The 26,550-nt window shown below is 44.1% G+C and overlaps 1 protein-coding gene across 2 annotated transcripts in view; it reads right to left on the reverse strand.

Moving 5' to 3' along the window:
* The window catches only part of COG5 (component of oligomeric golgi complex 5), a 130,794-nt gene that overhangs the window by 34,497 nt on the left and 69,747 nt on the right, over positions 1-26,550 (reverse strand). For both annotated transcript variants that reach the window (XM_026701333.2, XM_087935538.1), the window contains exons 9-11: positions 24,701-24,813; positions 24,091-24,168; positions 3,832-3,913 (exon numbers count right to left, since the gene is read on the reverse strand). In XM_026701333.2, coding sequence (XP_026557118.1) covers positions 3,832-3,913; positions 24,091-24,168; positions 24,701-24,813 — 273 coding nt within the window. The remainder of the gene's footprint in view (positions 1-3,831; positions 3,914-24,090; positions 24,169-24,700; positions 24,814-26,550) is intronic.

Here is a 26,550-nt window from a genome sequence, read left to right on the forward strand (position 1 = left end):
TCAGGCTGGGCAGAGCAGGGGAGAGATAGAACAAGGGAGAGGGAGTTCAGAGAAAGACCCAGGCCCACTCCCTCTTCATCCTTTGACACGCAGGGAGGAACGGAGAAGGGAGCAACGTGGGTTGTGTGGCTTACGGGGGAGGAAAGGGCCCTGATTCCATCCATTAGCCACACCTGGGAAGACAGTTGATAGGAAAGGCAGGCTGCATGCTGCAGGCTGTTGGCAGCAAACATGACTTTATCTTGTGTTGTCGTGGCTTATCTGTGTTCCTGGCATCTTCCCAACTGTGTGAATTTTGCCATACCTTCAAGTCTGAAATTCTTGCTCCTGCCCTGCCAAACTAATTATTTCAGTTTCGCTTGTTTGGACTTTAAGTTACAATTTGTGTTGACCATGTTTTGGACTTAATTTTCTATAGTCAAAGGCTGTTCCTGGGAGAGTTTTTCTCCAGCCAGAAGGTAATCTGGACATTGGAGGCAAAATTGGAGCTAATAAAGGCACTCTTATTGATTATCTGACTGTGTTGCCTTTGTGCCACGCCCCTTTGGGTCATCACAGGCCCTCCCGGGCTCTGTTTTCCCTGGCAGAGGATTGTAGGAGGCTGCTCCAGCCAGAAACGGAGCTTGGGAGCCCGTTTTCTCTGACAACCACAGACCTTTGTCAGGCTTGGAGAGTTTCCAGGCCGATAGCTTGCAAACGCCACGCTGTAGCAGCAATTACTTGACAAGGAATCAGGAACCCTAATTAAACAAACTAATTGTCTTCTGCAAACACTACTCCTCTTTATTCTCTATGGGAGGGGCCATTCACCATCCACCTGTGCCCTTACTCCTGAGTCAACCCTTGTTCCTTAGCTGTTCCCTTCTCCTGGCAGCTCTGCGCATGCACACATTGGGAACAGGCTCCAGCTGTTCTTCTGCCCCACTGATCTCCAACTCTAAAGGCAGCTGATAACTGTTGGACGGCCCTGGCCCCATCTCTGCCTCCAACGCAGAGCACTCATCTGAGCCTTCCCCAAACGCCAGGACTGGCCCATGTTTCTCCCCAACTCCCTCACAATCCGAGTCTGCTACCAGCTCTGCTGGCCACTGGCAAGTCACAACATAAATAGACCAACAGAAAAACACTGTTTTTGTAATATCTTTCCAAAATTCCATTTTTGTTTTGGAAATAATAAAAATGGGCATAGGAAGATTTATCGGGCTGTAGAATAGAATAGAATAGAATAGAATAGAATAGAATAGAATAGAATAGAATAGAATAGAATAGAATAGAATAGAATTCTTTATTGGCCAAGTGTGACTGGACACACAAAAAATTTGTCTTATACTTTGTCTTGTACTTCAAATTAAACTGCAGATGGAATTGCACGTGTTCATATGCTTTCTCTTTAAAACCCATGCTGAGGAAAAGAAATTATGTTATTAAACAGGAACTATGTGGAACTCTTTCAAATTCCATTACCGTTAAAGCTAATCTTCAGATCCTTTCCAACTTTGTAATAAAATACAACTGCTGTACCACAAAGTATTTTGTTCGGATTTAAAACAAGTGATAACTGAATCTGTGAAGAGCTGTGGTCCTTGAGCCCATTTAGTGACTGTTCAAACTTACAAAGGCACTGAAAAAAAGTGACTTACGAACGTTTTTCATACTTATAACCGTTGCCGCATCCCCAAAAGGTCACGTGATCAAAATTCAGCCACTTGGCAACTGACTCACATTTATGAAGGTGGCCGTGTCCCTGGGTCATGTGATCCCCTGTTGCGACCTTCTGACAAGCAAAGTCAACAGGGGAAGCCAGATTCACTTAACAACCGTGTTACTAACTTAACAACTGCAGTGATTCACTTAACATCTGTGGCCAGAAAGCTCATAAAATGGAACAAAACTTGTGTGACAACTGTCTCGCTTAGCAACGGCAATTTTGGGCTCCATTGTGATCCTAAGTCTCAAGGACTGCCTGTCTTCATTTATATGGCAATAATCTGCTTAAAAAGTGGCCTTGATCTGAAGGGACTGGACTGCCATTTGTCAGACATGGTGTAGGGTCTCCTGCTTGGGTGGGGGGTTGGACTAAATGACCTACAAGGTCCCTTCCAACCAGGGGTGGGATTCAAAATGTTTAACAACCAGTTCTGTGGGCGTAGTTTAGGTGGTGGGCATGGCTTGATGGTCATGTGACTGGGTGGATGTGGCTTGGTGGTCATGTTATTGGCTGGGTGTGGCTAACTCAATATCATTCACATCGAGGCACGCATCTCCTCGCCTGGCCTCTCATGACTGTGAGGATGCTGCAACAGTCATAAGTGTGAAAAATGGTCATAAGTCACTTTTTTCAGTGCCATTGTAACTTTGAATGGCCACTCCACACAAGCAAAGTATCAGCAAAGAAGGGGAAAAATACTCCAGAAAAGTTCCTAAGACAGGAAGTCTAGTCCTGTCAAGAATGTAATAAGGGTTAACAAAGAGGCAGTTTCTGTAAGCAACACCAGAATGTTTCCTTCCTGCCTTCCTTACAAGATTAGACCAGTAATTTCTTCTAACAACCGGTTCTCCGAACTGCTTAGAATTTTAACAACCAGTTCTAACTATTAGGTGCGAACTGGTAGAATCCCACTCCTGCTTCCAACTCTGTTAATCTGTTATCTGAACATAAAAACACACAAATCTCTTTCCTTAGCTTTAATCAAATATTTAAACAAAACTTTTACCTCAGCAAAGCAGTTACCTTCAAAGAGTGCACCGATCTTGCCTTGAATAAGTCCAATTATTTTAAAGAGAGTCAGCCTATATTAACATTGGGGAACTTAATGCACTCAGATGTCAACTTAGATTATGCTCCAAGCGTCTGTGGAGATACTCAGTCATCTAGGTCAGGGTTGACCCAAAGCAGTGGCGGTATTCTACCGGTTCGGGCCGGTTCTGCTGAGCTGGTAGTGGCAATGAGCAGCATAGACCAAACTAGTTATCTCCTCTGCTCTGCTGTTGGGACCACCTGCCCATCCCCTACTCACCTTTATCCTCTGAATTTGAAGCGCAACTGCTTTGCATGGCACAGAGGAGTGCCGCATGGCAGCTGCTGAAGTGTCCGGGATCGTGCAGGCTTGCGGGAGGTGAGTTAGAATGCCTTTGCACCTGCGTAAACACATCTGTGCCTGAGCAAAGTGTGCATTTGATGCGAGCCCACGCAAAGTTTGCACGCATGCAAAGCACGCTCACCAAGCCACGCCCACCGAACTGATGGTAAAAATATTTGAATCCCACCACTTTTCCAAAAAGCAACTGGATTTTCTTGAGGTTTTTTTTTAGTTTGAAAATGTTTCCCTTCTCATCCAAAAGAGAAAACAACCCCTTTCCTGTTTGCCGTTCAGGTAGTCCTTGACAATTGAGCCCAAAGGTTTTGTTGCTAAGTGAAATATTGGTGAAGTGAACTTTGCTCCATTTTATGACCTTTTGTGCTAAGTGAATCACTGCAGTTGTTCTATTAGAAACACAATTGTTAAGTGAATCGGTTTGCGTGTCAGAAAAGTCGCAAAAAATGATCATATGATCCCTGGGACACTGCAACCGTCATAAATGAGAGTCAGTCCCCAGTTTTGATCCTGTGACCATGGGGACGCTACAACCCGTTGTAAGTGTGAAAAAAGGTCCTAAGTCACTTTTTTCCAGTGCCGTTGTAACTTCAAATGGTCACTAAGTGAATTGTCGTAAGTCAAAGACCACCTGTATTATTCAGGTCAAAAGAAGTGCGACAGAAGACAATGGTGGGAAGATTTTCAAAGCTGTAGAAAAAATGTCATCCTCATACGTATTGAGTTCAGTACTTACTTTCAGATGCTTTCTGAAATTCTGAAGCCAGAGTTTGAGTCACTGCTGTCCAGAAACAGTACAAAATGTCGGACTGCCCATCCTAAAATGAAAGAAGACAAGATTGGCCCCCGTCATGAAGATGTGCTCCAAATTTAGAAAACATAGGGGAAAAAAAACCCAACCCCTGGGAAAAAAAAACCCTAGTGGTCCATCAAGCCTTCCTTTTGAGCTTATTTGTTTTTTTAATTAATTAATTTTCATTATTATTTTACATGGCATTAATTTTTTATTGTATCAAATTTACAACTTGGAAAGTTCTCTCTTTTTACAAGCGCTTCTTAATGTAAAATAAAATTAATTTGAAAAAAATTAGGCAAAAAAAAAAAAGGACACACATTGAATTTTTACAGCTACTAAGATTGTTGAACGAGCAGGCACAAAAAGAGCCTGGGAACTAATTGAAGCCTGGGAAATGGGCTTTCATTGAACCACAGGAGTGCTGATTTACCCCAGCTTATCAAGAGGAAGCGAGGGCAGGGGTGGGATTCACCCAGTTCAGACCGGTTCAAGCAAACTGGATGTTAAATTTACATCTGGTTCGCCAAACCAGTAGTTGAACCGACTGGCTGGTCCCATCCACCCCTCCCCTCCCCTCCCAGGAGTCTCCACGTGGTCCGTTTTGAAGGCAGATAAGTGCAGGGAACACAAGGAGGCTCTAGGAGGGGAAAAAATGGGCCCTACGGAAGTTTCCAGCTTGCGGAGGGCCTCAGGACCCCGGGAGAGGCAGTTTTCGCCCTCCTGGAGGCTTGAGGAAAGCATTTGGACCCTGGGGGATGTGAAAGACGCCCCTCCCAGAAGTTCCAATTGGCCACGCCCACCATGGCCACGCCCACCCAGCAACCAGGCAGTGAACCAGTTGCTGGGATTTTTGAATCCCACCCCTGGGTGAGGGCTTGGTAGCACAAGGAAACAACAGCCTACAACTTAATAGCCGGCCATCAACACCCCAATCAACACCTAAAAAGACACAAACACACACAACGAGGCACTACCACAAACAGAATAGCCCAAAGCACACTTTCTGTCAGAGGCAAGTTCCCTGAGGATGGGTTCCAGCACGAATCCAAAAGCTTGGAAGACAAAATCTCTGGATCTGATGACCGACCCAAATGCATCTGGCAGGGTTGTTTTTTCTTTTGAAAAAGTTTTTTTTTTAATTTTTACAACAAAAAGAAACATATAAACCCATCTTTCAGTTCAACAGTGTGTCTGTTGGGTACATATATCCTGTGCACATAATAATATTATATATTTCTTACTTGCTAATATATATACATATATAAAACCATTCTAATCAATATTTTATCTTGCATTGGTCAATTATTATGTTATCATTAATATTGTAATTATTATCTTTCAAAAACATATTTCATCCTTACCTAAATTATATTCATTCTCTTGCTCAATCTAAGTCAATTAATTGTAATATATTATTACTATTATCACATTTCCATTTCTTACTCTTCTGTCTAACCATTCATAAAATAAATTACAAATCTTAGAATAATCTTTTTCTTCCTGTTCTCTAATTGCCATTGTCAATCTACTCATTTCTTGAAGGGTTTTTTTTTTAAGTCATGAGGGTCTTATGATTGCAATGCCATGGTTGATTCCATCACTGTTTGTGTATATGTTGGCCTTTCCGCCCAACATCGATTTTACTTTCAGTACATTATATTGGAGAAATAAAACACTGCTCTTGCAGGCAACTTTAAAAAAACATCACCCAATTCTGTCACTGTCCTCTTAAACAAAACCTAAACCTGAATGGATGGATGATGCAGAAAGAGATTTGGAAGGAAGCATGGCCTATTTAAAGTGTTGCAGCCAACATACATTTTTCCCTCCCAAAAAAGTTTTATATTTTCCCCTCTCTAAGAGTCATGGCAAATCTGTTCCCTTTTCATTCAGCAAGCTCTAAAAGCAGATTTCTCCTGGCTTTGAAGAACAAAAGATATCAGAGACGGAAAGCTGAAAGTCAAAAAGTTATTGTTCTGAAAACCACAGTTTCTGTGTGACTGTATTTCTGCTGCACAACTTTTGCCTACGGCTTTTTTTAAGCGTATATCCTAAAAAAGCCCAATCCTAGACCCAAGACATGGAATGTTCTTACAGGTCAGCCTCGACTTAACAACAGTTCATTTAGTAGCTGTTTGAACTCACAACAGCACTGATGAATTGACTTATGACCGTTTTTCACACCTACAACCGTTGCCACATCCCCACGGTCATGTGATCAAAATTTTGGACACTCGGAAACTGGCTGATATTTATGGCGGTTGTTCTGTCTCAGGTCATGTGATCACTTTTTGTGCGATCAAAATTCAGTCGCCTGGAAACAGACTCTCATTTATGACAGTTGCAATGTCCTGGGGTCACATGATCCCAGGGTCACATGATCAACCGAAGTGATTCACTTAGCAACTGTGACAAGAAAGATCATTAAATCATCACCACCATCATTTTAATGACCTCATAATCCTTTGCGGGGTGGAGTCTGGGCAACTGAATAGAGCTGAGGGTTTATTGGCCAGATGCTCTTCCTGTCACCAGTGCGGAGTTCTTTTCAGCAGATATATTCTCATCGTGTCCAGAGAGAGAAATATCTGCCTCTTATCTAGGATCAAACTCACAGCCTCCTGATTGTGAGGCGAGAGCTCCGCCTCAAAGCCACCGCACCACCCAAGAAAGATTGTAAAATGGGGCAGAATTCATTTAACAATGGTCTCGCTGAGTGATGGGAATTTGGGGTTCAGTTGTGCTCTTAAGCCAAGGGCTACCTACCTCTATTTCACAATACCTGGAAGACGGGAGAAAAATGGGACCAAATAAAGACACAGCATTAACATTGGTGGAGAAGATGAGAGGGAAAAAAATAATTCTAAGACTGTATATATAGTAAGGCTTTCTCCAAAATCTAGCAACAGGCAAATTGTATTATAAGATGATAAGTTTCTGTGGTAGAAGTTGCTGACAGGATGAATAATGGACTTCATCTGATTAGCTTCTTAGCTCAGTGACAATAATTTCATTTTCCTGTTCTTAAAAAGCAGGGTAGGGGAAAAAACCCAGTTTGCTTAGGTGCAGCACATCCAATGAAATATCCCCGTAAAATAATTTTATTTTGTTAGCTTTTAGAGAGACATATGTATGCATGAATGTGCTCACATGTGTATATGTAACATGACATTGTAACTTGCAATGTCATGTTATAAAGGCTGGAATAAGTAAGTTTATAAGGAAAGGAAGGAAGGAAGGAAGGAAGGAAGGAAGGAAGGAAGGAAGGAAGGAAGGAAGGAAGGAAAGAAAGAAAGAAAGAAAGAAAGAAAGAAAGAAAGAAAGAAAGAAAGAAAGAAAGAAAGAAAGAAAGAAAGAAAGAAAGAAAGAAAGAATTGCATTGTTGCAATCATAAGCCAAAATAATTGGATATAATCTGAAATACGAATAAATAAAACCCCAATAAAATTAAATCAAGTGCAGGTAGTCCTTGACTTACGATCACAATTGACCCCCCCAAAAAAATTTCTGTTGTTATGTGAGATAGTTAAGTACATTTTGGCCCCTTTTACCACTTTCTTGCCATGGTTGTTAAGTGAATCGATGCAGGTGTTAAGTTAGTAACCTGGTTGTTAAGTGAATCTGGCTTCCCGGTTGACTTTGCTTGTCAGAAGGTCACAAAAGGGGATCATGTGGTCCTGGGATACCGAAACTGTCATAAATATGAGTCGATTGCCAAGCAACTGAATTTTAAACACGTGACCATGGGAACGCTGCGACGATAGTAAAAGTGAAAAATGGTCACAAGTCACTTTTTTCAGTGTCGTTATAACTTCAAACTGTCTCTAAGTGAACTGTGATCAAAATTTGGAGGCTCGGCTATTGACTCGTATTTATGACATTGGCCATGTTTCCTGGGGTCACATGATCCCCTTTTGCGATGTTTTGACAAGCAAAGTCAGAATCGCTTAACAACCATCTTACTAACTTAACAACTGCAGTGATTCAACTTAACAACGGTGGCAAGAAAGGTTGTTAAAATGGGGGCAGAACTCGCTTAACAACTGCCTCACTTAACAACAGGCATTTTGGGCTCCTTTGTGGTCCTAAGTCAAGGACTACCTCTAGCACTTCTCTGAAGAGAGGTTTGGTTAATTTGTTGTGAATTCTAAATATTCTGGTAAGATGAATACATAAATTTGAAAAAGGAAGGCAAATATTCAGGGGCGGCCTTCAAAAATTTCAGCAGTGGGTTCTCTGCCCGGTTGCTGGGTGGGTGTGGCCATGGTGGGTGTGGCCTAGTCAGCCTCTTGCACCACGGTGGGGGGGGCGGGGACACGACATTTTTGCCTTCCCCGGGCTCCGCAGGCTTCCTTCGAACCTCTGGGAGGGCAAAAATGGGCCTGTTTCTGGCCTTTGGGGAGGCCCGTTTTTCGCCATACCTGAACGTCCACACTTACCTCACACCCAAAACAGGCCGTGTAGGAAACTCCTGGGAGGGGTGGGGCAGGGTAGGGTAGGAGAGGAAGGGCAGGGCAGGGGGAAGGGGCGGGGCAGAGTGGAAAGGGCAGGGCAGGGTGGGAGGGACAGGTAGGAGAGGAAGGGCAGGGCAGAAGGGGCAGGGTGGGGCAGGGGAAGGGTGGGGCAGGGTGGAAGGGGCAGGGTGGGGAGGAGGGGAAGGGCAGGGCAGGGTGGAAGGTGCAGAGCAGGGCAGAAGGGGCAGGGGGGCAGGGTGGGGCAGGGGGAAGGGGCGGGGCAGGGTGGAAGGGCAGGGTGGGGTAGGAGGGGAAGGGCAGGGCAGGGCAGGGCAGAAGGTGCAGAGCAGTGCGGAAGGGGCGGAAGGGCGGGGCAGAGTGGAAAGGGCAGGGCAGGGTGGGAGGGACAGGTAGGAGAGGAAGGGCAGGGCAGAAGGGGCGGGGCAGGGTGGGAGGGGCAGGGCAGGGTAGGAGGAGAAGGCCAGGGTGGAAGGGGTGGGGCGGGACAGAAGGGGCGGGACAGGGTGGAACGGGCAGGGTAGGGTGGGAGGGGTGTGGCAGGGTGGAAGGGGAGGGGCAGGGCAGAAGGGGCGGGGTAGGGCGGGAGGGGCAAGGTAGGGTGGAAGGGGAGGGGCAGGGCAGAAGGGGTGGGGCAGGGAGGGAGGGGCAGAGTAGGAGGGGTGGGGCAAGGTGGGAGGGATTTGGCGGTTCACTGAACCATCCATAACATTAGCTATGGGTTCTCCCGAACCCAGGCGAGCCAGTATTAGAGCCACAAGAAATTCAATGGGTCCATTTACTACAATGTTGAATTGCAGAAGAAAGGGAACCGTCGTATCGCTTGCCATAACATTCTCGTCGAGCAACTTAATTAAAGTGACCTGCATTTACCATTATATTAAACAGTCCTCTCTCCTTCCGGATTAGGAGCCAAGCATGAAAATGAGACAGATAATTATCCAATAAGCTGCACTGCATCTAGAGTTTTTAAACAGAGGCAGTAATGGGAAAGATTTAAAGTATGAAATTAAAATCATCTCCCAGGAGTGAAGTATTAGATACGTCTCTGTTCCACGATGCAATTTAGGCACAAAAATTTGCAAACCCAATTATGTATAACACATGGATTCCGATCGCTCTCATATTAATATTAGTCTCCTTCCTCAAATGAGGCTGTTTTTCAAACCCTACCCTGTTTTCCTGAAAATAAGACCTACCCCATGAAAGTAAGTCCTAGCTTGATTTTTACACGTATGCCCAATATAAGCCCTACCCCCAAAATAAGCCCTAATTAAGATCTCACCTGGTGGACGGGTAAAAATTAAGCTAGGATGGGGATGGGGGGGTGGAGCTGCCCTACTACTTGCCTTTGGACAGATGTAGCCAGGCCTCGCACACCCTGACACCTGCCTTGCCAGCCCATTTCTTCTGCAACTGGCAAAGCTGGCAAGGCTTTCCTGAAGGCCTCTGTAACTGATAACAAAGCTCTGGATCGATCCAGAGCTCTCTTATCAGCTGCAGAGGCCTTCAGGAGAAGCCTTGCCAGCTGCAGAAGTAGTAGTTCCTGAAGGCCTCTGGCAGCGAAAAGGAGGCCGGGGGCGACGCACACAAGAGAGGTTTGTCAGTGGACGACATTCCCCGAAAATAAGATCTGGTGCCTTTTTTGCTGGCAAAAAAAAGACAAGGTCTTATTTTCAGGGAAACATGGGTAGTAAATGAAATACGGAAAAAAAATAACAATTCTGTTTGAGATGTACATTTACTAAGGGCGCCTTCCCAGGTAGACGTGCGTTGCAGGTTATCAAAATAATGCTGTAAAGATGATTTTCTAATCAAAAGTCTAACAGGCCTCTTGGAGAAAAGGCTACACAAACAGCCACGGAAACATTCTTTAAATGTTGTCAGAAACAATGCTGACTTGTAGAAGAATAAAAAAAATTGCACCGCAGTCACTCATGGGAATTTTTGCTAAGGAAGTCCCATATGCTCTTATTTCTATAGCAACACAATCCCTCAATGTTGTATCCTGAACAAAAGCTATCCCAACAATAAGACCAAAAGTACAAATAACAACAACAACAATAATAGTGTTCGACTAGTGATTTGTGATACGAAACACAGCATGGTTATCTCGTTTGCTGTGTATACTGTCATTTTTGTGTATGATAATGATAATGAGAGGAGGAGGAGGAGGAGGAGGAGGAGGAGGAGGAGGAGGAGGAGGAGGAAGAGGAAGAGGAAGAAGAAGAAGAAGAAGAAGAAGAAGAAGAAGAAGAAGAAGAAGAAGAAGAAGAAGAAGAAGAAGAAGAAGAAGAAGAAGAAGAAGAAGAAGAAGAAGAAGAAGAAGAAAACTTTTTGAATTAATAGTTGCTTAAAAATCACCTTCCTTATTTCTATGGTATTACCTCTGTTAGGTATTTTCGGGGTTGCATAGCAGAATTGTTTTTTTTAAATTTTTCTTTTTCTGCAAGGAATAAAATCCTTCACCTGAAACTAGAGAGATGTATAATGGCACCATACATACAACGCACAGCAACACAAAATTGAACAGCAAAGATTTTCACACAGACGAGGACAAAAATGCAGCTTTTTCTTTCTGCTTTTGTAGAATCCCAAAAGATTTGGAAGCTTAAGTATGTATTTCATTCTGGAGGAGACAATGCTTTAGGGCCGTGATGGTGAACCTACGGCATGTGTGCTGGAAGTGGCATGCAGAGCCATTTCTGCCAGCACTCAAGAGGTCATCTGGAAGAGCCCCACTATGTATGCATGCCCGCCCCCCGCCAGCCAACTGATTGTTGGGTATCTGCGCATGCGTGGGGGGGAAATGTGTGTGCATGCACAGGGGAGTGGAGGGGTCATGTGCGCATTACATCATGGGTGCAGGCACGCAAGCGCATGCATGCGTGCCTCACAATTTCAGCACACGACGTGGAAAAGGCTAGCCATCATTGCTTTAGGGCAAATTTAGTCCTTGTCTTACGACCGCAACTGAGTCCAAAATTTCTAACGTTGCTAAGAGCGTTTGTTAATTTTGCTTTTTCTTGCCATAGTTGTTAACTAAATCATTGCCTTATTATGTTAGTAACATGGTTGTTAAGTGAATCTTAATGCTTTGCTTGTCCAAAGGTCGCAAAAGGGGATCATGTGACTCCAGGACACTGCAACCACCATAAATATGAGCCGGTTACGAAGCACCTAAATTTTGATCACCTGACTGTAGGGATGCTGCAAAGGTCCTAACTGTGAAAAATGGTCATAAGTCCTTTTTTCTAAGTGCCATTGTAACTTTGAACGGTCACCATATGAACACCAAAGAATGTATTGTTACTATCTATTATACACAAGAATCCAGCTAGCTAAGAGTTGAAGCTAAACTAGTGTAGATAAGGGGTCAACGGAATTCACAAGGGTCGGATTTAGGTCTCTTGTAACGATTCCAAACTGATGACATGTTTAAAGCTGCCTTCCAGCTCAGCCTGCTTTTCTCCCATACCACCTAAAACTTCTTATCTTGGGTGCTGCAACAATGTGAAATCCCAAAATGTACTTTTTTTAAATACTAAATTATTTTGTCTTTCATCAAGAGACTTGCAGGGCTGAATCTACCATCTGTTCCCGGACAGGAAGGATGTATTATTACTATCTATTATACACAAGGATCTAGTCAATTAAGAATTGACGCTAAACTAGTACTAGATAAGGGGTCAGCAGAATTCAAAAGAGTCGATTTGGGTCTCTTGTAACGATTCCAAACTGATGACGTGTTTAACGCCACCTTCCAGTTCAGTCTGCTTTTCTCCCATACCACCTAAACTTCTCATCTCGGGTGCTGGAAGAATGTGAAATCCCAAAATGTACTTTTATCGTGGTCTTTTTTTAAAACAAAAATGCTAAATTATTATTTTGTCTTTCTTCAAGGACTTGCAGGCCTGAATCTACCGTCTGTTCCCGGACAGGACTTGTCCTGCAGAGTTACCAAGGAGACAGATGGGGCTGTCAACTAGGAGTGCAGCTGGTGCAGAAAGTAAACACAAGGACAGGATTAGCTTAGGTAGCAGAATTAGCAAACTGAGTGTAAACCTCAGGGTTCATGTCACTGTGTCATGTGAGAAGGAGCAGAGTGCCCTTTAAAAATGGGCAAAGTAGTTATTTTGGTGCTACTAAGCTTACTCATGTGGACAAACAGAAATCTGTCTTCCTCATCCAAACATTTTAAGAAGGGTCAACCTATGCGAAATGATTTTGACTTCTGATGGATGACAACTGCTACTACCATTGTTAACAATGTTTGGAGTTGCAATTGGCTCCCTACTCAATACTGCATGTCTATATTTTGACTGTTTACTCAGCAATTCCAAACATCTAGTTGCTGTGCTACCTTAGAGAAGGAAGACTAGATAAGAAGCAGTAGTAAACTTTCTACGAGATAAATACAACAATAATTTGTTAAAAGAGGGTTTTAACAGACTACTCTTGCCTGTTTTGATGTTGAGTTGGCCATGCCCACCCAGCCACATGACTGCCTAGCCACGCCCACTCAGCCCATCATTGGGCAGATCGTATTAGTGGCCTGCGGGATTTAAAATTATGAATTTAGTGGTCCCTGAGGTCCGAAAGGTTGGTGACCCCTGTGTTAGATAACATACAAGTATAAGGTTAGAAATAAAAACTAAACAAATGAGAGAAAAAATAAACATGGAAAGGGAATTCATGAGGCACATTCATGAGGAATTCATGAGGCACATCAATGAGGCACATTCACGGGCTGGGTGTCATCAATCATGTTCTCCAATGAAGGATTTTCGCAGGGCGGTGTGATTACCGGGGCGTGGCACAAAGATAACAAAGTCACCAAGTAGATAAATTCCCTTTAATGCCTCCAACTTGGTCCACAATGTTCAATTATCCTCGGCGGGAGATCAAGCTCTTCCAAAAACAGTCTACAAAGGGAAGAAATGCAGTCCAAACCCAAAATACAGATAAAGTAGAAATTTTAAAAAACCAACACAAACCACGCTGAAGTAATTAACATGACAGACCAGGATAACTTGCAGACTTCCAAAACATAATGAGGCACACAAAGTTGGGAGGACGTCAAAACCCAGATAAGTCTCGACAAAGATAATGCACACTTTGCTTCCAGCAACTTTGCCATGCGCAGTTTACCCTTTTAAACAGTCTTCCCAGCTGCAGCCCATGAAGGGGATCAGGGCCCTTTCTTCCCCCGTAAACCACATTGCTCCCTTATCCATTCCTCCTTGCATGCCCTAGGATGAACAGGAGGTGGGCGTGGGTCTTCTTCTGAATGCCCAGCCGGCCTGTGCCCTTCCCCAGTTTCCTCCATAGCCACAGGAGCCACACTCTCACTCCCTGCCAGCTGTTCCACCTCTCCCTTGGAACCAGATTCCAACTGGGGCATGACAGGTGGGATGTATTTCTGGTTTTAAACTGCTGTCCTGCTTCTTCAGATTGTCCCCCCCGCCCCCCTTGTTTATGGCAACTCAAAAACAGCCATGGGAATGTTTTACGACTTGATACCTTCTTTGTGAAAGGAGAAAATTTCCCTTTCAATAAGAATAAAGGTAGTCTTGACTTATAACCATTCATTTTATCGACAGTTCAAAATTACAGCGGAACTGGAAAAAAGTGAGTTATGGCCGTTTTCCACATTTACGACCGTTGTAGTTTCCCCGTGGTCACCTGATCAAAATTCAGATGCTTGCCATCTGGCTATGGTCTCCTGAGGTCAGGTGATCATTCTGGATGACCTTCTGAGCAGCCACGTCCGTAGGGAAGCCAGATTCACTTAACAATGGTATTACTATATTAGAACGGCGGGGATTCACTTAACAACGGTGTGGCAAGAAAGGTCGTACGCTGGGACAAAATTCACTCAACAATTGTCTCGCCTAGCAAGGGTAATTTTGGGGTCAATTGTGCTCGTAATTCAAGGACTCCATTGAATTGCCCACAGATATTGCTATTAAATGAGCCACTTGCAAGCTCTTCCCCCACCAAGTACTTTTTCCTACAGCTTCTACTCTTAAAAAAAAAAAAACAGATGGCACCTAAATTATCTCTCCCATCTGCTTAAGACCGCTGCCTTCCCATTTGCTGTTATGTTTTCCATGGGAGGAAAAGATAAAAAAGGAAGAAAAAGGACATTTTCAAGAAGAAGAGACCGCCAATTGCAGCTTTTACATTATATACACCTCTTCCCTAATTAATTCTTCGGGCTAATGCTGTAGAGCCGCGTGAATGGAGGGGGTGGGGTTTCTGCATCCGGACTCCCCACTCACAACATGTATTAAATGAACAGACCAGAAGATGAACGGAAGCAAAAATGGCAAGTGACAATCAAGGAACAAACTGGGAGGTGATCACAAGAAAAGGAGAAGTAAACCTGCTTCTAAAAAAACGAATTTGTAGTTTGAGCGCCTGTGCGTAATATGATGATATTATACCTGAGTTACACTGACCATACTGACTCCTCATCTATGTTGTGGCCTGTAAGCCACTGGCTCCTCCAGGAGCCAAATCAGAGGAGGAGGAGGAGGAGGAGGAGGAGGAGGCAGCATGCGGGGTCAGGATCAGCATCAAGGCAACCTGAGAGCTCCAAGGGGAAAGAGGGAATGGAGCTGGCACAGAGAGAGAGAGAGAGAGAGACAGAGACAGAGGCGGAGCCTGGGCCATCCATCAGCCCTCAATTGGAGGGTTAACAGCCCCCAGGTCTGGAAATGGCTGATGAGGAAGAGGAGGAATAGCTAGGCCCAGTGCCTGATGCGTGGATGCACAGAAAGCAGAGAAGAGGAGAGCAGTGGAAATCTGTGAGCCAGTCCTTGGGATGGAAGAGCCAGGAGGTGGCTGATGAGGAAGAAAAAGAACAGCTGGGTTCAGTGCCTGATGCGTGGATGTGCAGAAGGCAGAGGAGAGGAGAGCAGTGGAAATCTACGGGCTGGTCCTTGGGACGGAAGAGACAGGTTTGGAGGTGGCTGATGAAGAAGAGGAGGAGCAGCTGAGTTCAGTGCCTGGTGCGTGAATGTGCAGAAGGGAGAGGAGAGGAGAGTAGTGGAAATCTATGGGCCAGTCCTTGGGACGGAAGAGCCACCACTGCTAGCAAAGTCCCACCTTAGCTCTGGGGATAACAGGTGGTGGGCAGAGATGAATAGGTATGGCAGACAATTACTCATCTCCCTGCTGAACAGACTTGTTAGCCAGCAGTGAGAGAAACTTTTTGCCAGGGCTGCTGGCACTCCTAATAAAGGAATTTAGAGTTCACTTCAGAGGGTTTGTCATGATTGGGGAACTGGGCCAGAAGTATCTATTTTTAGATTGCTAGCTCGATTTTAAATCTTCCTCTGGCTTTCATGGCTCAGGATCAGAGTATTTGGAGATAAGCTGGAAGATATTATAACTACAGGTAGTCCTCGACTTACAACAGTTCATGTCATGCCCCTGTTGGAGACTGACTCCGAGGGAGAGGACAAACAGCTGACAGGGAGTAGAAGTGTGGCTCCGGAGGTTGTGGAGGAGGCTGGGGAAGGGCAGAGGCCGGCTGGGCAGTCAGAGGAAGACCCAGGCCCATCCCCTCTCCATCCTAGGACATACAGGGAGGAGAGGATAAGGGAGAGACATGAATGGCATGGTCTATGGGGGAGGAAAGGGCCTTGATCCTCTACATGGGCTGCAGCTGTGAGAACGTGCTGGAAACAAAGCATGGAAATATTTCTGGTCTGTCATTCCTCTCTGAATTTGGCGTCCTTCCCAGTGTGTGTTCCGATCTCTGTGGACGTCTTCAAGCCCTTATCTTGCCTGGTTCCCTTAATTGCTTCAATGTGGTTTTGTTGTTTTAAAGGGAAATTTAATCGTGAACCCCAGAGACGCTGCCGAGAGGTGGCGGCAATACTTCGAGAAGATCTCCATCGAGGAGTTCCCACACCCACGAACCCTGCGAGGTGACCCAGTTGAAGGCCCAGTCTCAGGCATTTATGCCAGCGAGGTCACCGACGCCATCAAGGCCATGAAAACGGTAAGGCAACAGGACCAGATGACATCCCTGCCGACTTCTGGAAAAAGGCACTACCGGGCTCGGCATTGTGGCTGTGCGAGCTGTTCAACAACATTGTCTCCACGGGAAAAGTGCCGCACGACTGGTACCGCAGCACCACTGTTCCGATCTGGAAGGAAAGGGCAGCCCAGCGGACTGCTTCAACTACGAGACCGATCAGGTTACTGTCACACACTATGAAGATCTTGAGCGTGTCCTTGATAAGCGTATTCGGGACATCGTCGACATCAGCGTCAACCAGGCCGGATTTATCAAGAACTGCGGCACCACAGCGCCATCTTCGGTGTGCGGATGCTGATGGAGGCTCACAGAGAGAAGAAAATCCGCTCCACACCGCCTTCCTGGACTTGGAAAAGGCCTTCGACCGAGTCCCGCACGATCTCATCTGGTACGCACTTTCTGCGAGATCACGGCGTGCCTGAGCTGCTCGTACAATGGGTCCAACTCCTATATAGATGTCACAAAAGCCGTGTAAGCGGCAGCTGGGATATCAGAGGAGTTTAATATCACCGTCGGCGTACACCAGGGCTCTGCTCTCTCACCACTGCTGTTCATTCTGGTGATGGACACAATTACACCACGACCTGTACACGCCCGCCCCATGGACGCTGCTTCACGCCGATGATGTGTTCCTGGCTAACCTGTGCAAGGCTGAACTCGAGCACCTAGTCCAACAGTGGCACGACCGCCTCGAGCAGTTCGGGCTCCGGCTGAACCTAAAGAAGTCCGAATACCTGACCACTGACAATGAAATGACAGGCTCCATCCACGTGAATGGGCAGGAGCTACCGCGCGCCTCCACCTTCAAGTACCTGGGAACTATTCTTGGGAAGAAGGCCTATTACAAACTGAGGTGGCAGCCAGGATCAACGCAGCGTGGGGCAAATGGAAGTCCGTCACGGGCGTCCTCTGTGACAAGAAGATGCCGATGCGCCTGAAGGCGAAAATCTATAACTCTGTGGTGCGCCCGTGGCCATTTTACGGCGCAGAGTGCTGGCGGCGACCAAAGAAGTTGAAAGCAGACTCCAGATAATGGAGATGTGAATGCTCCGATGGTCGGTAGGCCTCACCCTACTCGATCGCGTCAGGAACGAAGTGCATAGACGGTTCAACGTCGTGCCCATCCCCACGGTCATGCGAGGCAGTCCCGGCTACGATGGTTCGGCCACGTGAGCCGCGCCAAGGAAGAATCTATCATCAAATCTGCAATGAAGGTGACTGTCGGAGGAGCGAGACCGCGTGGTAGACCTAAGCAACGCTGGATGGACACGATCAAGGCCGATCTAGAGATCGCGAAGGCAGACCCGACATACGTGGTAGACAGAGGTGTGGAAGCAGTACTTAAGGACATTAGCGGACCTCGCCCGAGCGCGAGACAAACGCTGAAGAAAAAGAAGAAGAAGAAGAAGAAGTGGTTTTGTTGTTTTTATTCTTTAGAATTTATAGGCATTTTTAGTTTAAATGGCATTTCCTCCTTTTCGTAACTGCTTGTGGGGGAGTTTTTTGTCTTCCGTCAAGGATATTTGGAGCTTGGAAGCAAAGTGAAGGAATAAAAGGGGCTTCAGCTGTTTTTGTGACCGTGTTTATTTTGTATACCACCCTGGGTCATCAGAGTTCATTTAGTGACAGTTCGGAGTGGAAAAAAATGACTTATGTCCGTTTTTCACACTTACGACCATTGCTGCATCCCGAGGTGACGTGGTTTACATTCAGATGTTTGACAACTGGTCCATAGTTATGACCGTTGCAGTATCCTGGAGTCACGGAATCTGCTTTTGCAACCTTCTGACCAGCGAAGTCGACGGAGAAGCCAGATTCACTTCACAATGGTGCTACTCATTTAACAACGGCAGTGATTCGCTTAACAAATGTGGCAAGGAATGTCGTTAAAATGGGGCACAACTCACTGAACGAATTTCCCACCTATCAATGTAAGTTTTGGGCTCAATTGTGGCTGTAAGTCGAGGACTATATTTCATGAATCAAAGTTGTGTTTTCCTGGGTAACTCTTGTTGATTTAGAGTGGCTCTTGTAATGAAGCTTTCAACTTACTTACTCAAAGATATTAAGCGACTAAAATAATCTGGGGAAAATAATTGCTTTTTCCTAAGCTGTTAGGAATGGCCAAACTGAAATGAAATAAGAATTGTTTTCAAGGGATGGGGGCTCTCTGAGCTTGGTTGTTTTCTTGCAGACATTTCATCACCAAACTACGTAACATCATCACTGCCACTAAGGAGTGGGGCTCGCTCTCAGTTTTACATTCTACTTGCTTGTCTTGGTAGTGTTGGCTGAGCGATCTTGGAAGTTGGGTTGGTCTACTGTTAGCTTGTTTGGCAATTCCTTGATTGGGATATTGTTTTCTTCTTGATTGGGGGTTTGATGTTAATCTTGGGGTTAATCTGAATTGTTTTGCCTATAAAACCTGCTTGCTAATTTATAACCACTACTGTGCTTGGAAAAGAATATGCAATTAAGTAAAGCAAACCATGTCACAGAGTCACTGTTTAATTTTAGCTTCGCCAAGAATCCACATATAATTTATCCTCTTTCTGCTGAAAGAAACAATGGATGAGAAAGCTAAAAACTGGGCATAGAATGAGGGCTTTGTTTTTCATTTTCCCCTTGCCTGCATTCAGAAGTTAAATATGGGGAAAACTAATAACGCTCACACATTATGAGAGATACACAGACACCCCTTGATATGAGTGAAGTCAAGTTGCCTACGCCCACCCAGTCACACGCCCACCCAGTCACATGACCAAGCCAAGCCCACCCATGGCATGATGACCAAGCCATGCCCACCAAGTCACATGACCATCTTGCCACGCCCACCCAGTCACACAAACACCTTGCCACGTCCACTCAGTCACGACAACCAGCCATGCCCACTGTCACATGACCACTTTGCCACACCCACCCAGTCACATGACCACCCAGTCACACGACCAAGCCATGCCCACCCAGCCAGCTACATGACCACCTTGCTATGCCCACCCAGCCACATGACCAAGCCATGACCACCCAGCCAATGACCAAGCCACACCCACCCAGTCACATGGCCACCTTGCCATACCCACCCAGTCACATGGCCAGTCATACGGCCACCGAATTACACGTCCATCCAGTCACATGACCACCAAGCCACGCCCACAGAACCAGTAGTAAAAAAAAATGAATAACCACCACTGGATATACACTTTGACTTACAACTACAATTGAGCCCAAAATTTGTGTCACCACGTGAAACATTGGTTACATGAGTTTTGCCCCATTTTACGACTTTTCTTGCCAGAGTGGTTAAGCAAATCATTTGCATTTGTTAAGTGAATAACGTTGTTGTTAAGTGAATCTGGCTTCCTCGTTGGTTTTGCTTGCCGGAAGGTCGCAAAAATCTGATCGCATGACATTGCCCCCCCCACTCCCCAGCACACTGCGACCATCATAAATATGAGTCACTGGCCCAACATCTGAATTTTGACCGCATCACCATGTGTTGGGAGTTCCCCGGCAGCCGGTGCAGACGGCAGCGGAATCGGACAGTGAGGATGAAAGGGAACCAGTCAGGGAGTCTGGGGAGGACTTGGATCCGATGCAGAAATGGGGCCAGGACCATCTGGGAGTGGGGTGCTGCCTCCAGAGTCTTCGGAGTCTGGCAGCACTGAAGCAGGGGACCCAGGGGAGCCTGTTCCCAGTGCGCGCATGAGCAGAGCTGCCAGAAGGCGAGAGCAGTTGAGACAAAAGGGGAAACTCAGGAATAAGGCCGGGATGTGACTGTACCTCCCATAAGGGATAAAAGTCAACCCTCAATGATGAAACCTTTGCAGGAAGCAAAGTAGTTCAATAGATTCCAAGTCGTCCTTGAAGCTCTGTACTCTGGCTGGTTTTTTTCTAGGTTTTTGGGTTGGTTTATGTTAAACCTTAATTGGACTTCTGTTTATTGGCAGCATTCTACAGCATTGAAAAGCATATTCTTATCTGGAGGAACTGTGTATAATGAGTTGTGGCTAGGAATGCAAGTAATTCCCAGTGTCGGATTAAAATAGGTTTTACTTTTGAAATCAGTTTGTGTTTTATTAAGTTTGACAAAGCCTGGGTCAGAACACCATGCTGCAAAGGTCGTACATGTAAAAAAATGGTTGTTGCATTTTTCAGTGTAACTTTGAATGGACGCTAAATGAACCCTTGTAAGTCGAAGACTACCTGTAGAGTTTTTTGTTCCTTGGGAAAACTATTCATCAACTGCTCCTCAATAAGATTCTAAAATAAGGAAAAACAACAGATGACAAAGGAAATGTGTATCTTGGGTACAGCAAGCAGTAAAAAGGAATGGACTTTTTTTTTAAAGACAAAACTTCCAAACAAGACACAGATGGCCGAATCGAGGTATTATATAAATGTAATACCAATTCATCAAGCCACACAGTACTTCTTGCATTGTCTTAACTGAATAGAATAGAACAGAACAGAACAAAACAGGAAAATTAAAAAAAAATAGAGTAGAATTAATGGAATGGACTGGAATAGAACAGAACAGAAAATATGGAATGGAATAAAATGGAAAATGTGGGGTGGGATGGGATGGGATGGGATAAAATAGAATAGAAAATATGGAATAGAACAGAACAGAAAGGAATAGAATAGAATAGAATAGAATAGAATAGAATAGAATAGAATAGAATAGAATAGAATAGAATAGAATAGAAGAGAAGAGAAGAGAAGAGAAGAGAAGAGAAGAGAAGAGAAGAGAATAATATCGAGAATAGAACAGAACAGAAAAAGAAAGAATAAGAATAGAGAAGAGAAGAGAGATGGAATGGAATGGAATAAAATAGAAAATGGGGTGGGATGGGATAGGATAGAAATAGAATAGAACAGAATAAGAATAACAATAGACTAGCACAGAAAAAGAAAAAATAAGAATAGAATGGAATGGGAGAGGAGAGGAGAGGAGAGAAAATATGGAATGGAATAAAATAGAAAATGTGGGATGGGATAGGATGGAATAGGACAGGATAGGAACTGAATGAGAATAGAATAAAATAGGAATGGAATGGGAATAGAATAGAATAGGAATAGAATGCAGAATAGAACAGAATAGAATAATAAAAATAGAATAGAATAGAATAGAATAGAATATAGAATAGAATAAAATAATAATAGAATATAGAATAGAATGTAGAATAATAGAATAGAATAGAATAGAATAGTATAGAATAGAATAGAATAGAATAGAATATTGGCCACGTGTGATTGGACACACAAGGAATTTGTCTCTGATGCAGAAGCTCTCAGTATACATACAAGCAACAAGTGATAAATCATGATCCTATCATGAAAAATCCATTCATTATAGATAAAATAATTTCAAAAGATCAGCCCTGCACAGTGCTTTGTCACCAAAATGGTCACACTTGAATGGAAAAGGCAATGCTGATTTTTTCACCACACCGCTGGTCCTTTCCTTACAAAGCCCCCCAAAATCATTCCCAGGGGTCTCTGTTCTGCTGTTATTTCAGAAAAATTGGGGAAGGGAGAGAAAGTAACCCCCCTCCCTCCTCAGCTGCTCATCCTGTGGCTGCAATCTGCTGTGCAACCCACTGGTACAGGACTCGAAAAAGCAATAAAATTGGGAGGTGGAAAATGTGGCTTGAACATTCCTTCCCCATTCAACACTGCCAGGGAAAATCTTCCGCCTTGTCAAGTCCAATTTCAGAACACCACGCTGTGACACCAGGCAAGCAAGACTGACTCATTTTGCCTCGCAATGTTAAATGGAGAGGCGCTTTCTGAACATCAGGTGTGTAGTGAAAGTGATTCTGTAATCTTTGTGCAACAGTTATCACTCCGGTACCTCTCAAAGCCTCCAGCAATTTTTTTTTTTTTAGCTCTTGGGTCTTCCTCAGTAATATCTTTGGCTGTCATAAAGCATTAACTCCCTTTCTTCATCAATAATTTCAAAAAGGATTGTGTATCTTTGTAAGGATGAACAGGTTGACTTGCAACCATTAGAATAGAGATAGAATAGAATAGAATAGAATAGAATAGAATAGAATAGAATAGGGAATGGAATAGAATAGCATAGAATTAGAAATAGAATAGAATAGAATAGAATATAGAACAGAACAGAAGAGAACAGAATAGAAGAGAACAGAAGAGAACAGAATATAGAATAGAATAGAATAGAACAGAATACAGAATAGAATACAGAATAGAATAGAATATAGAATAGAATACAGGATTAGAGAATAGAATTAAGAATAGTATTAGAATTAGAATAGAATAGAATAGAAACAGAATTAAGAATAGAATAGAATTAAGAATAGAATAGAATCAGGAATAGAATAGAATATAGAACAGAATAGAATTAGGAATAAAATACAATATAGAATAGAATAGAATAGAATATAGAATAAAATAGAAGAGAATATAGAAGAGAAGAGAAGAGAATAGAGAATAGAATAGAATGGAATTAAGAACAGAGTAGAATCGAATCAAAACGAAAAGAATCGAAAAGAATCGAATAGGATAGAATAGAGTAGATGGAACAGAATAGAATAGAAAATATGGAAATGGAACAGAACAGAACAAGAATAGAATAGAAAAAGAATCAGACAAGAAATAAAACAGAACAGAACAGAATTCTTTATTGGCAAAGTGTGATTGGACACAGAAGGAATTTGTCTCTGGTGCAGAAGCGCTCAGTGTGAGAGAAGTTATAATGGTACTGAAAACAGGGACCAGTTTTCGACCACTGCAGCATCTCCATGGTCACATGATCAAAATTCGGATGCTTGGCAACTGGCATGTACTTATGACAGTTGCCCTGTCCCAGGGTCACGTGATCTCCACTTGTAACCTTCCCAGCTGCTCTCCAACATGCAAAGTCAATTGGGGGGGGGCAACATTTGCTTAATGACTGCCCATTCACCTAACAACTGCGGCGATTCACTGAACCACCATTGCAAGAAATGGGACTGTGATGACCCAGAGTGTAACACAAATGTAACAAACTCCAAAACATAAATAAATGTCTTTTAATGCCTCCAACTTGGCCCCACTGTTCAATTATTCTCAGTTGGAGATAAAACTTACTCAAAAATAGTCTTCAAAAGAAAGCAATACAGTCTGAACTTAATGAGCAGATAGAGGTGAAATAAAAAACTAAAACAAACTACAATGAAGGAATTTCCACAACGGACCAGGGTAAGTAATTACCAACTTCAAGGAGATAACAAGGCACAGTCTGTTGGAAGGACGCCAACCAAGATAACTTGAGCCCAAATAACACACGCTTTGCTTCTGGCAACGGTGTGTTTTAACCGTCTCTCTTATATACTATTCCCCCCAGCTGCAGCCAATGAGGGGGATCATGGCCGTTTCCTCTCCCGTAAGCCACGTTGCTCCCTTCTCCGTTCCTCCCTGCGTGCCCTAGGATGAAGAGGGGATGGGCCTGGTTTTTCCTGACTGCCCAGCCAGCCTCTGCCCTTCCCCAGCCTCCTCCACAACCTCCGGAGCCACACCTCCACTCCCTGTCAGCTGTTCCTCCTCTCCCTCAGAGTCTGACTCTAACAAGGGCATGACAGGGGCAAAACTCGCTATTAGTCACCTTCTTGCTTTAACGGTTTTGGGCATAAGTCGAGAACTTTCTGAGAGCAGAGTTAGAAACCTCACCTTTGCCAACTCATCAATGAAACACACGTGGGTCACAGGATCCCTTTTCTTAGACAAGACCTTCTGGAGATGTTGCACCTGGAAAATAACAGACATGCTATATGTGAGGTCCAGATTCTTGAGATTGTTGATGGAGGCTGCAAACCGAGAATGGGATTCCAAAAATCCCAACAGCCGGTTCTCTGCCTGGTTGCTGGGTGGGCATGGCCATAGTGGGCGTGGCCTACCGATAGAACTTCCAGGAGGGCTGTTTTTCACCTTCCCCAGAGTTTGGAAGCTTCCCTCGGGTCTCTGGGAAGGCAAAAGCAACCTCTCCTGGGCTTCGAAAGCTGCCCGGAAGCCGGAAACAGGCCCATTTCTGGACTTCCGGAACTTACGGTTCGGCCCATTTTTCTCCCTCCCAGAGCCTCCGCATGGACCCTGCACTGACCTGCATCCAAAATGGGCCGCGTGGAGACTCTTGGGAGGAGTAGGCGGGGTGGGGCCAGCCAGTTGGTTCAACTATTGGTTTGGCGAACCAGATGTAAATTTAACATCCGGTTCATCTGAACCGGCCCGAACCGGCTGAATCCCATGCCCGCTGCACACCAAGGAAAGGATTTGAAAGTACCTGTCCACAAGCCGCACAGATCTGATCCATCAATTTCTCCATATTGGTCCAGAGAGCTGCTCGGAAGGCTGCAGTATTTCCTGGGGTGGGCATAGCTGCTCGACCGGGACCACCTAAATGTGTGTTGTTTATTTTAAATTAATCCGTCTCAAAAATCCATCTCTGTAAAGCTTATGCAAACTACGCACGTTTTGAATGCCTACATTGCTGTGCAGATCAAAAGCAAGAAGTTAACAGAATAAAAGAGAGGATTTGGGCCCTCCTGCAATGATAACAGGATAATAGAGTCGGAAGGGACTTTGGTGGTCTTCTAGTCTATCCCTTTGCTCAAGCAGGAGATACTATTTCAGACAAAATAGCTGTCTGGGATCTTATTCATAGATGTTATACTCTCAGATTGGAAATGGAGATGTGGGTACTCTATTTTTCTTATCTTCATTTTTAAGTGCTTTGGTTTTGTTGTATTGCGAACAGTTGCAGGGGTGCATCCACAATTTAGTTGTACTTGTACAATGACAATAAAGTTCTTCTAATTCTAATTAAAACCCTCCAGTGATGGAGCACCCGTAACTTCTGGAGGCATTGAACTGAGCTATGGCTCAATATAAGGCAAGGCAGGAAGCAATGGATGGAAACTTAGTCGAGGAGACAAGCAACCAAAACAGAATACCGAATAACAGAGTTGGAAGGGACTGTGGAGATCTTCTAGTCCACCCCTTTGCTCAAGAAGGAAACACAGCTTCCTCTTATAAATCATCCTGGGGAAAATGTGATACTTGGATTGTTAAGGTTTTTTTTTCCAATCTAAAACTAAGGAGAAATTTCGAAACAGTTAGAACAATTTAACCAGTGCCTCCAGAAGTGCTCCAACACTGCAGGTTTTTAAGAAGAGACTGGACTAGAATGGTATAGGGTTTCCTGCCTTAGCAGGGGGCTGGACTAGAAGACCTCCAAGGTCCCTTCCAGCTCTGTTATAATTGCAGGCAGGCCAAAATCTAAGCTTGGTTTCTTAGTTCAGCAGAGGATTGCAAACAACAACAACAACCAGGGATGTTGTGGAGAATGGCTGAGTTATTTAGGTGGGTTTCATGGAAGCTGTCTGGAAAACCAACCATGATTGTGTGGAATTCCTGCCCAGCCACAAAGGTGGTATGAAACCACATCCAGTGACATCTGATGTTGAAAATTAGGGCTGCTAGGAATCTGTTAAATTAAAACAAAAGAAAAAAAAAGGCTGAAGTTTAAACCCAGCCAACTACACTGTTCACTTTAATCAGGCAGTTTTGGGGGAAACATGGTATAAGAATGGTATCTTTACCTGTATTAATAATTCAACGTGAAAATTGCATTTAACTGCTTTTGCAATAAAATGTCAAAGCTCCACAATGGATAATTCCTCTTTTTCCTTCATCAATATTTTATGTCAGATTAAAGGCTGAGATTACAAGCGGTTTTTGGTATAATGCATTCTCCGTTAATGTAGGATATTCTATTAGCTAAAATTAGAGGCACCGGTCAAAATCCCAGCAAAACAAACTCAAAATGTACTGCATTTCAACCTTTTTATTATTATCCTTGTTAATATGACTTGAAATCTGAAAAGAATGAAGGAATTTGCTGAAATACTAAGTACAGGTAGTCCTCGGCTTACAACAGTTCATTTAGAGACCAAAATTACAACAACAGTGAAAGAAGTAACTTCTGACCGTTTTCCGCACTTTATGACCATTGTAACATCCCCATTGCAACTTCTTCTCCAGAACATCTGAAGGTCAGACAAGAAGCAATAGATGGAAACTAACCAAGGAGAGAAGCAACCTGGAAATAAGGAGAAACTTCCTAACAGGGAG

Source organism: Pseudonaja textilis, chromosome 5 (assembly GCF_049901715.1).
Source record: "Pseudonaja textilis isolate UNSWEBS1 chromosome 5, rPseTex1.2, whole genome shotgun sequence".
In the NCBI taxonomy this organism is placed as follows: domain Eukaryota; kingdom Metazoa; phylum Chordata; class Lepidosauria; order Squamata; family Elapidae; genus Pseudonaja; species Pseudonaja textilis.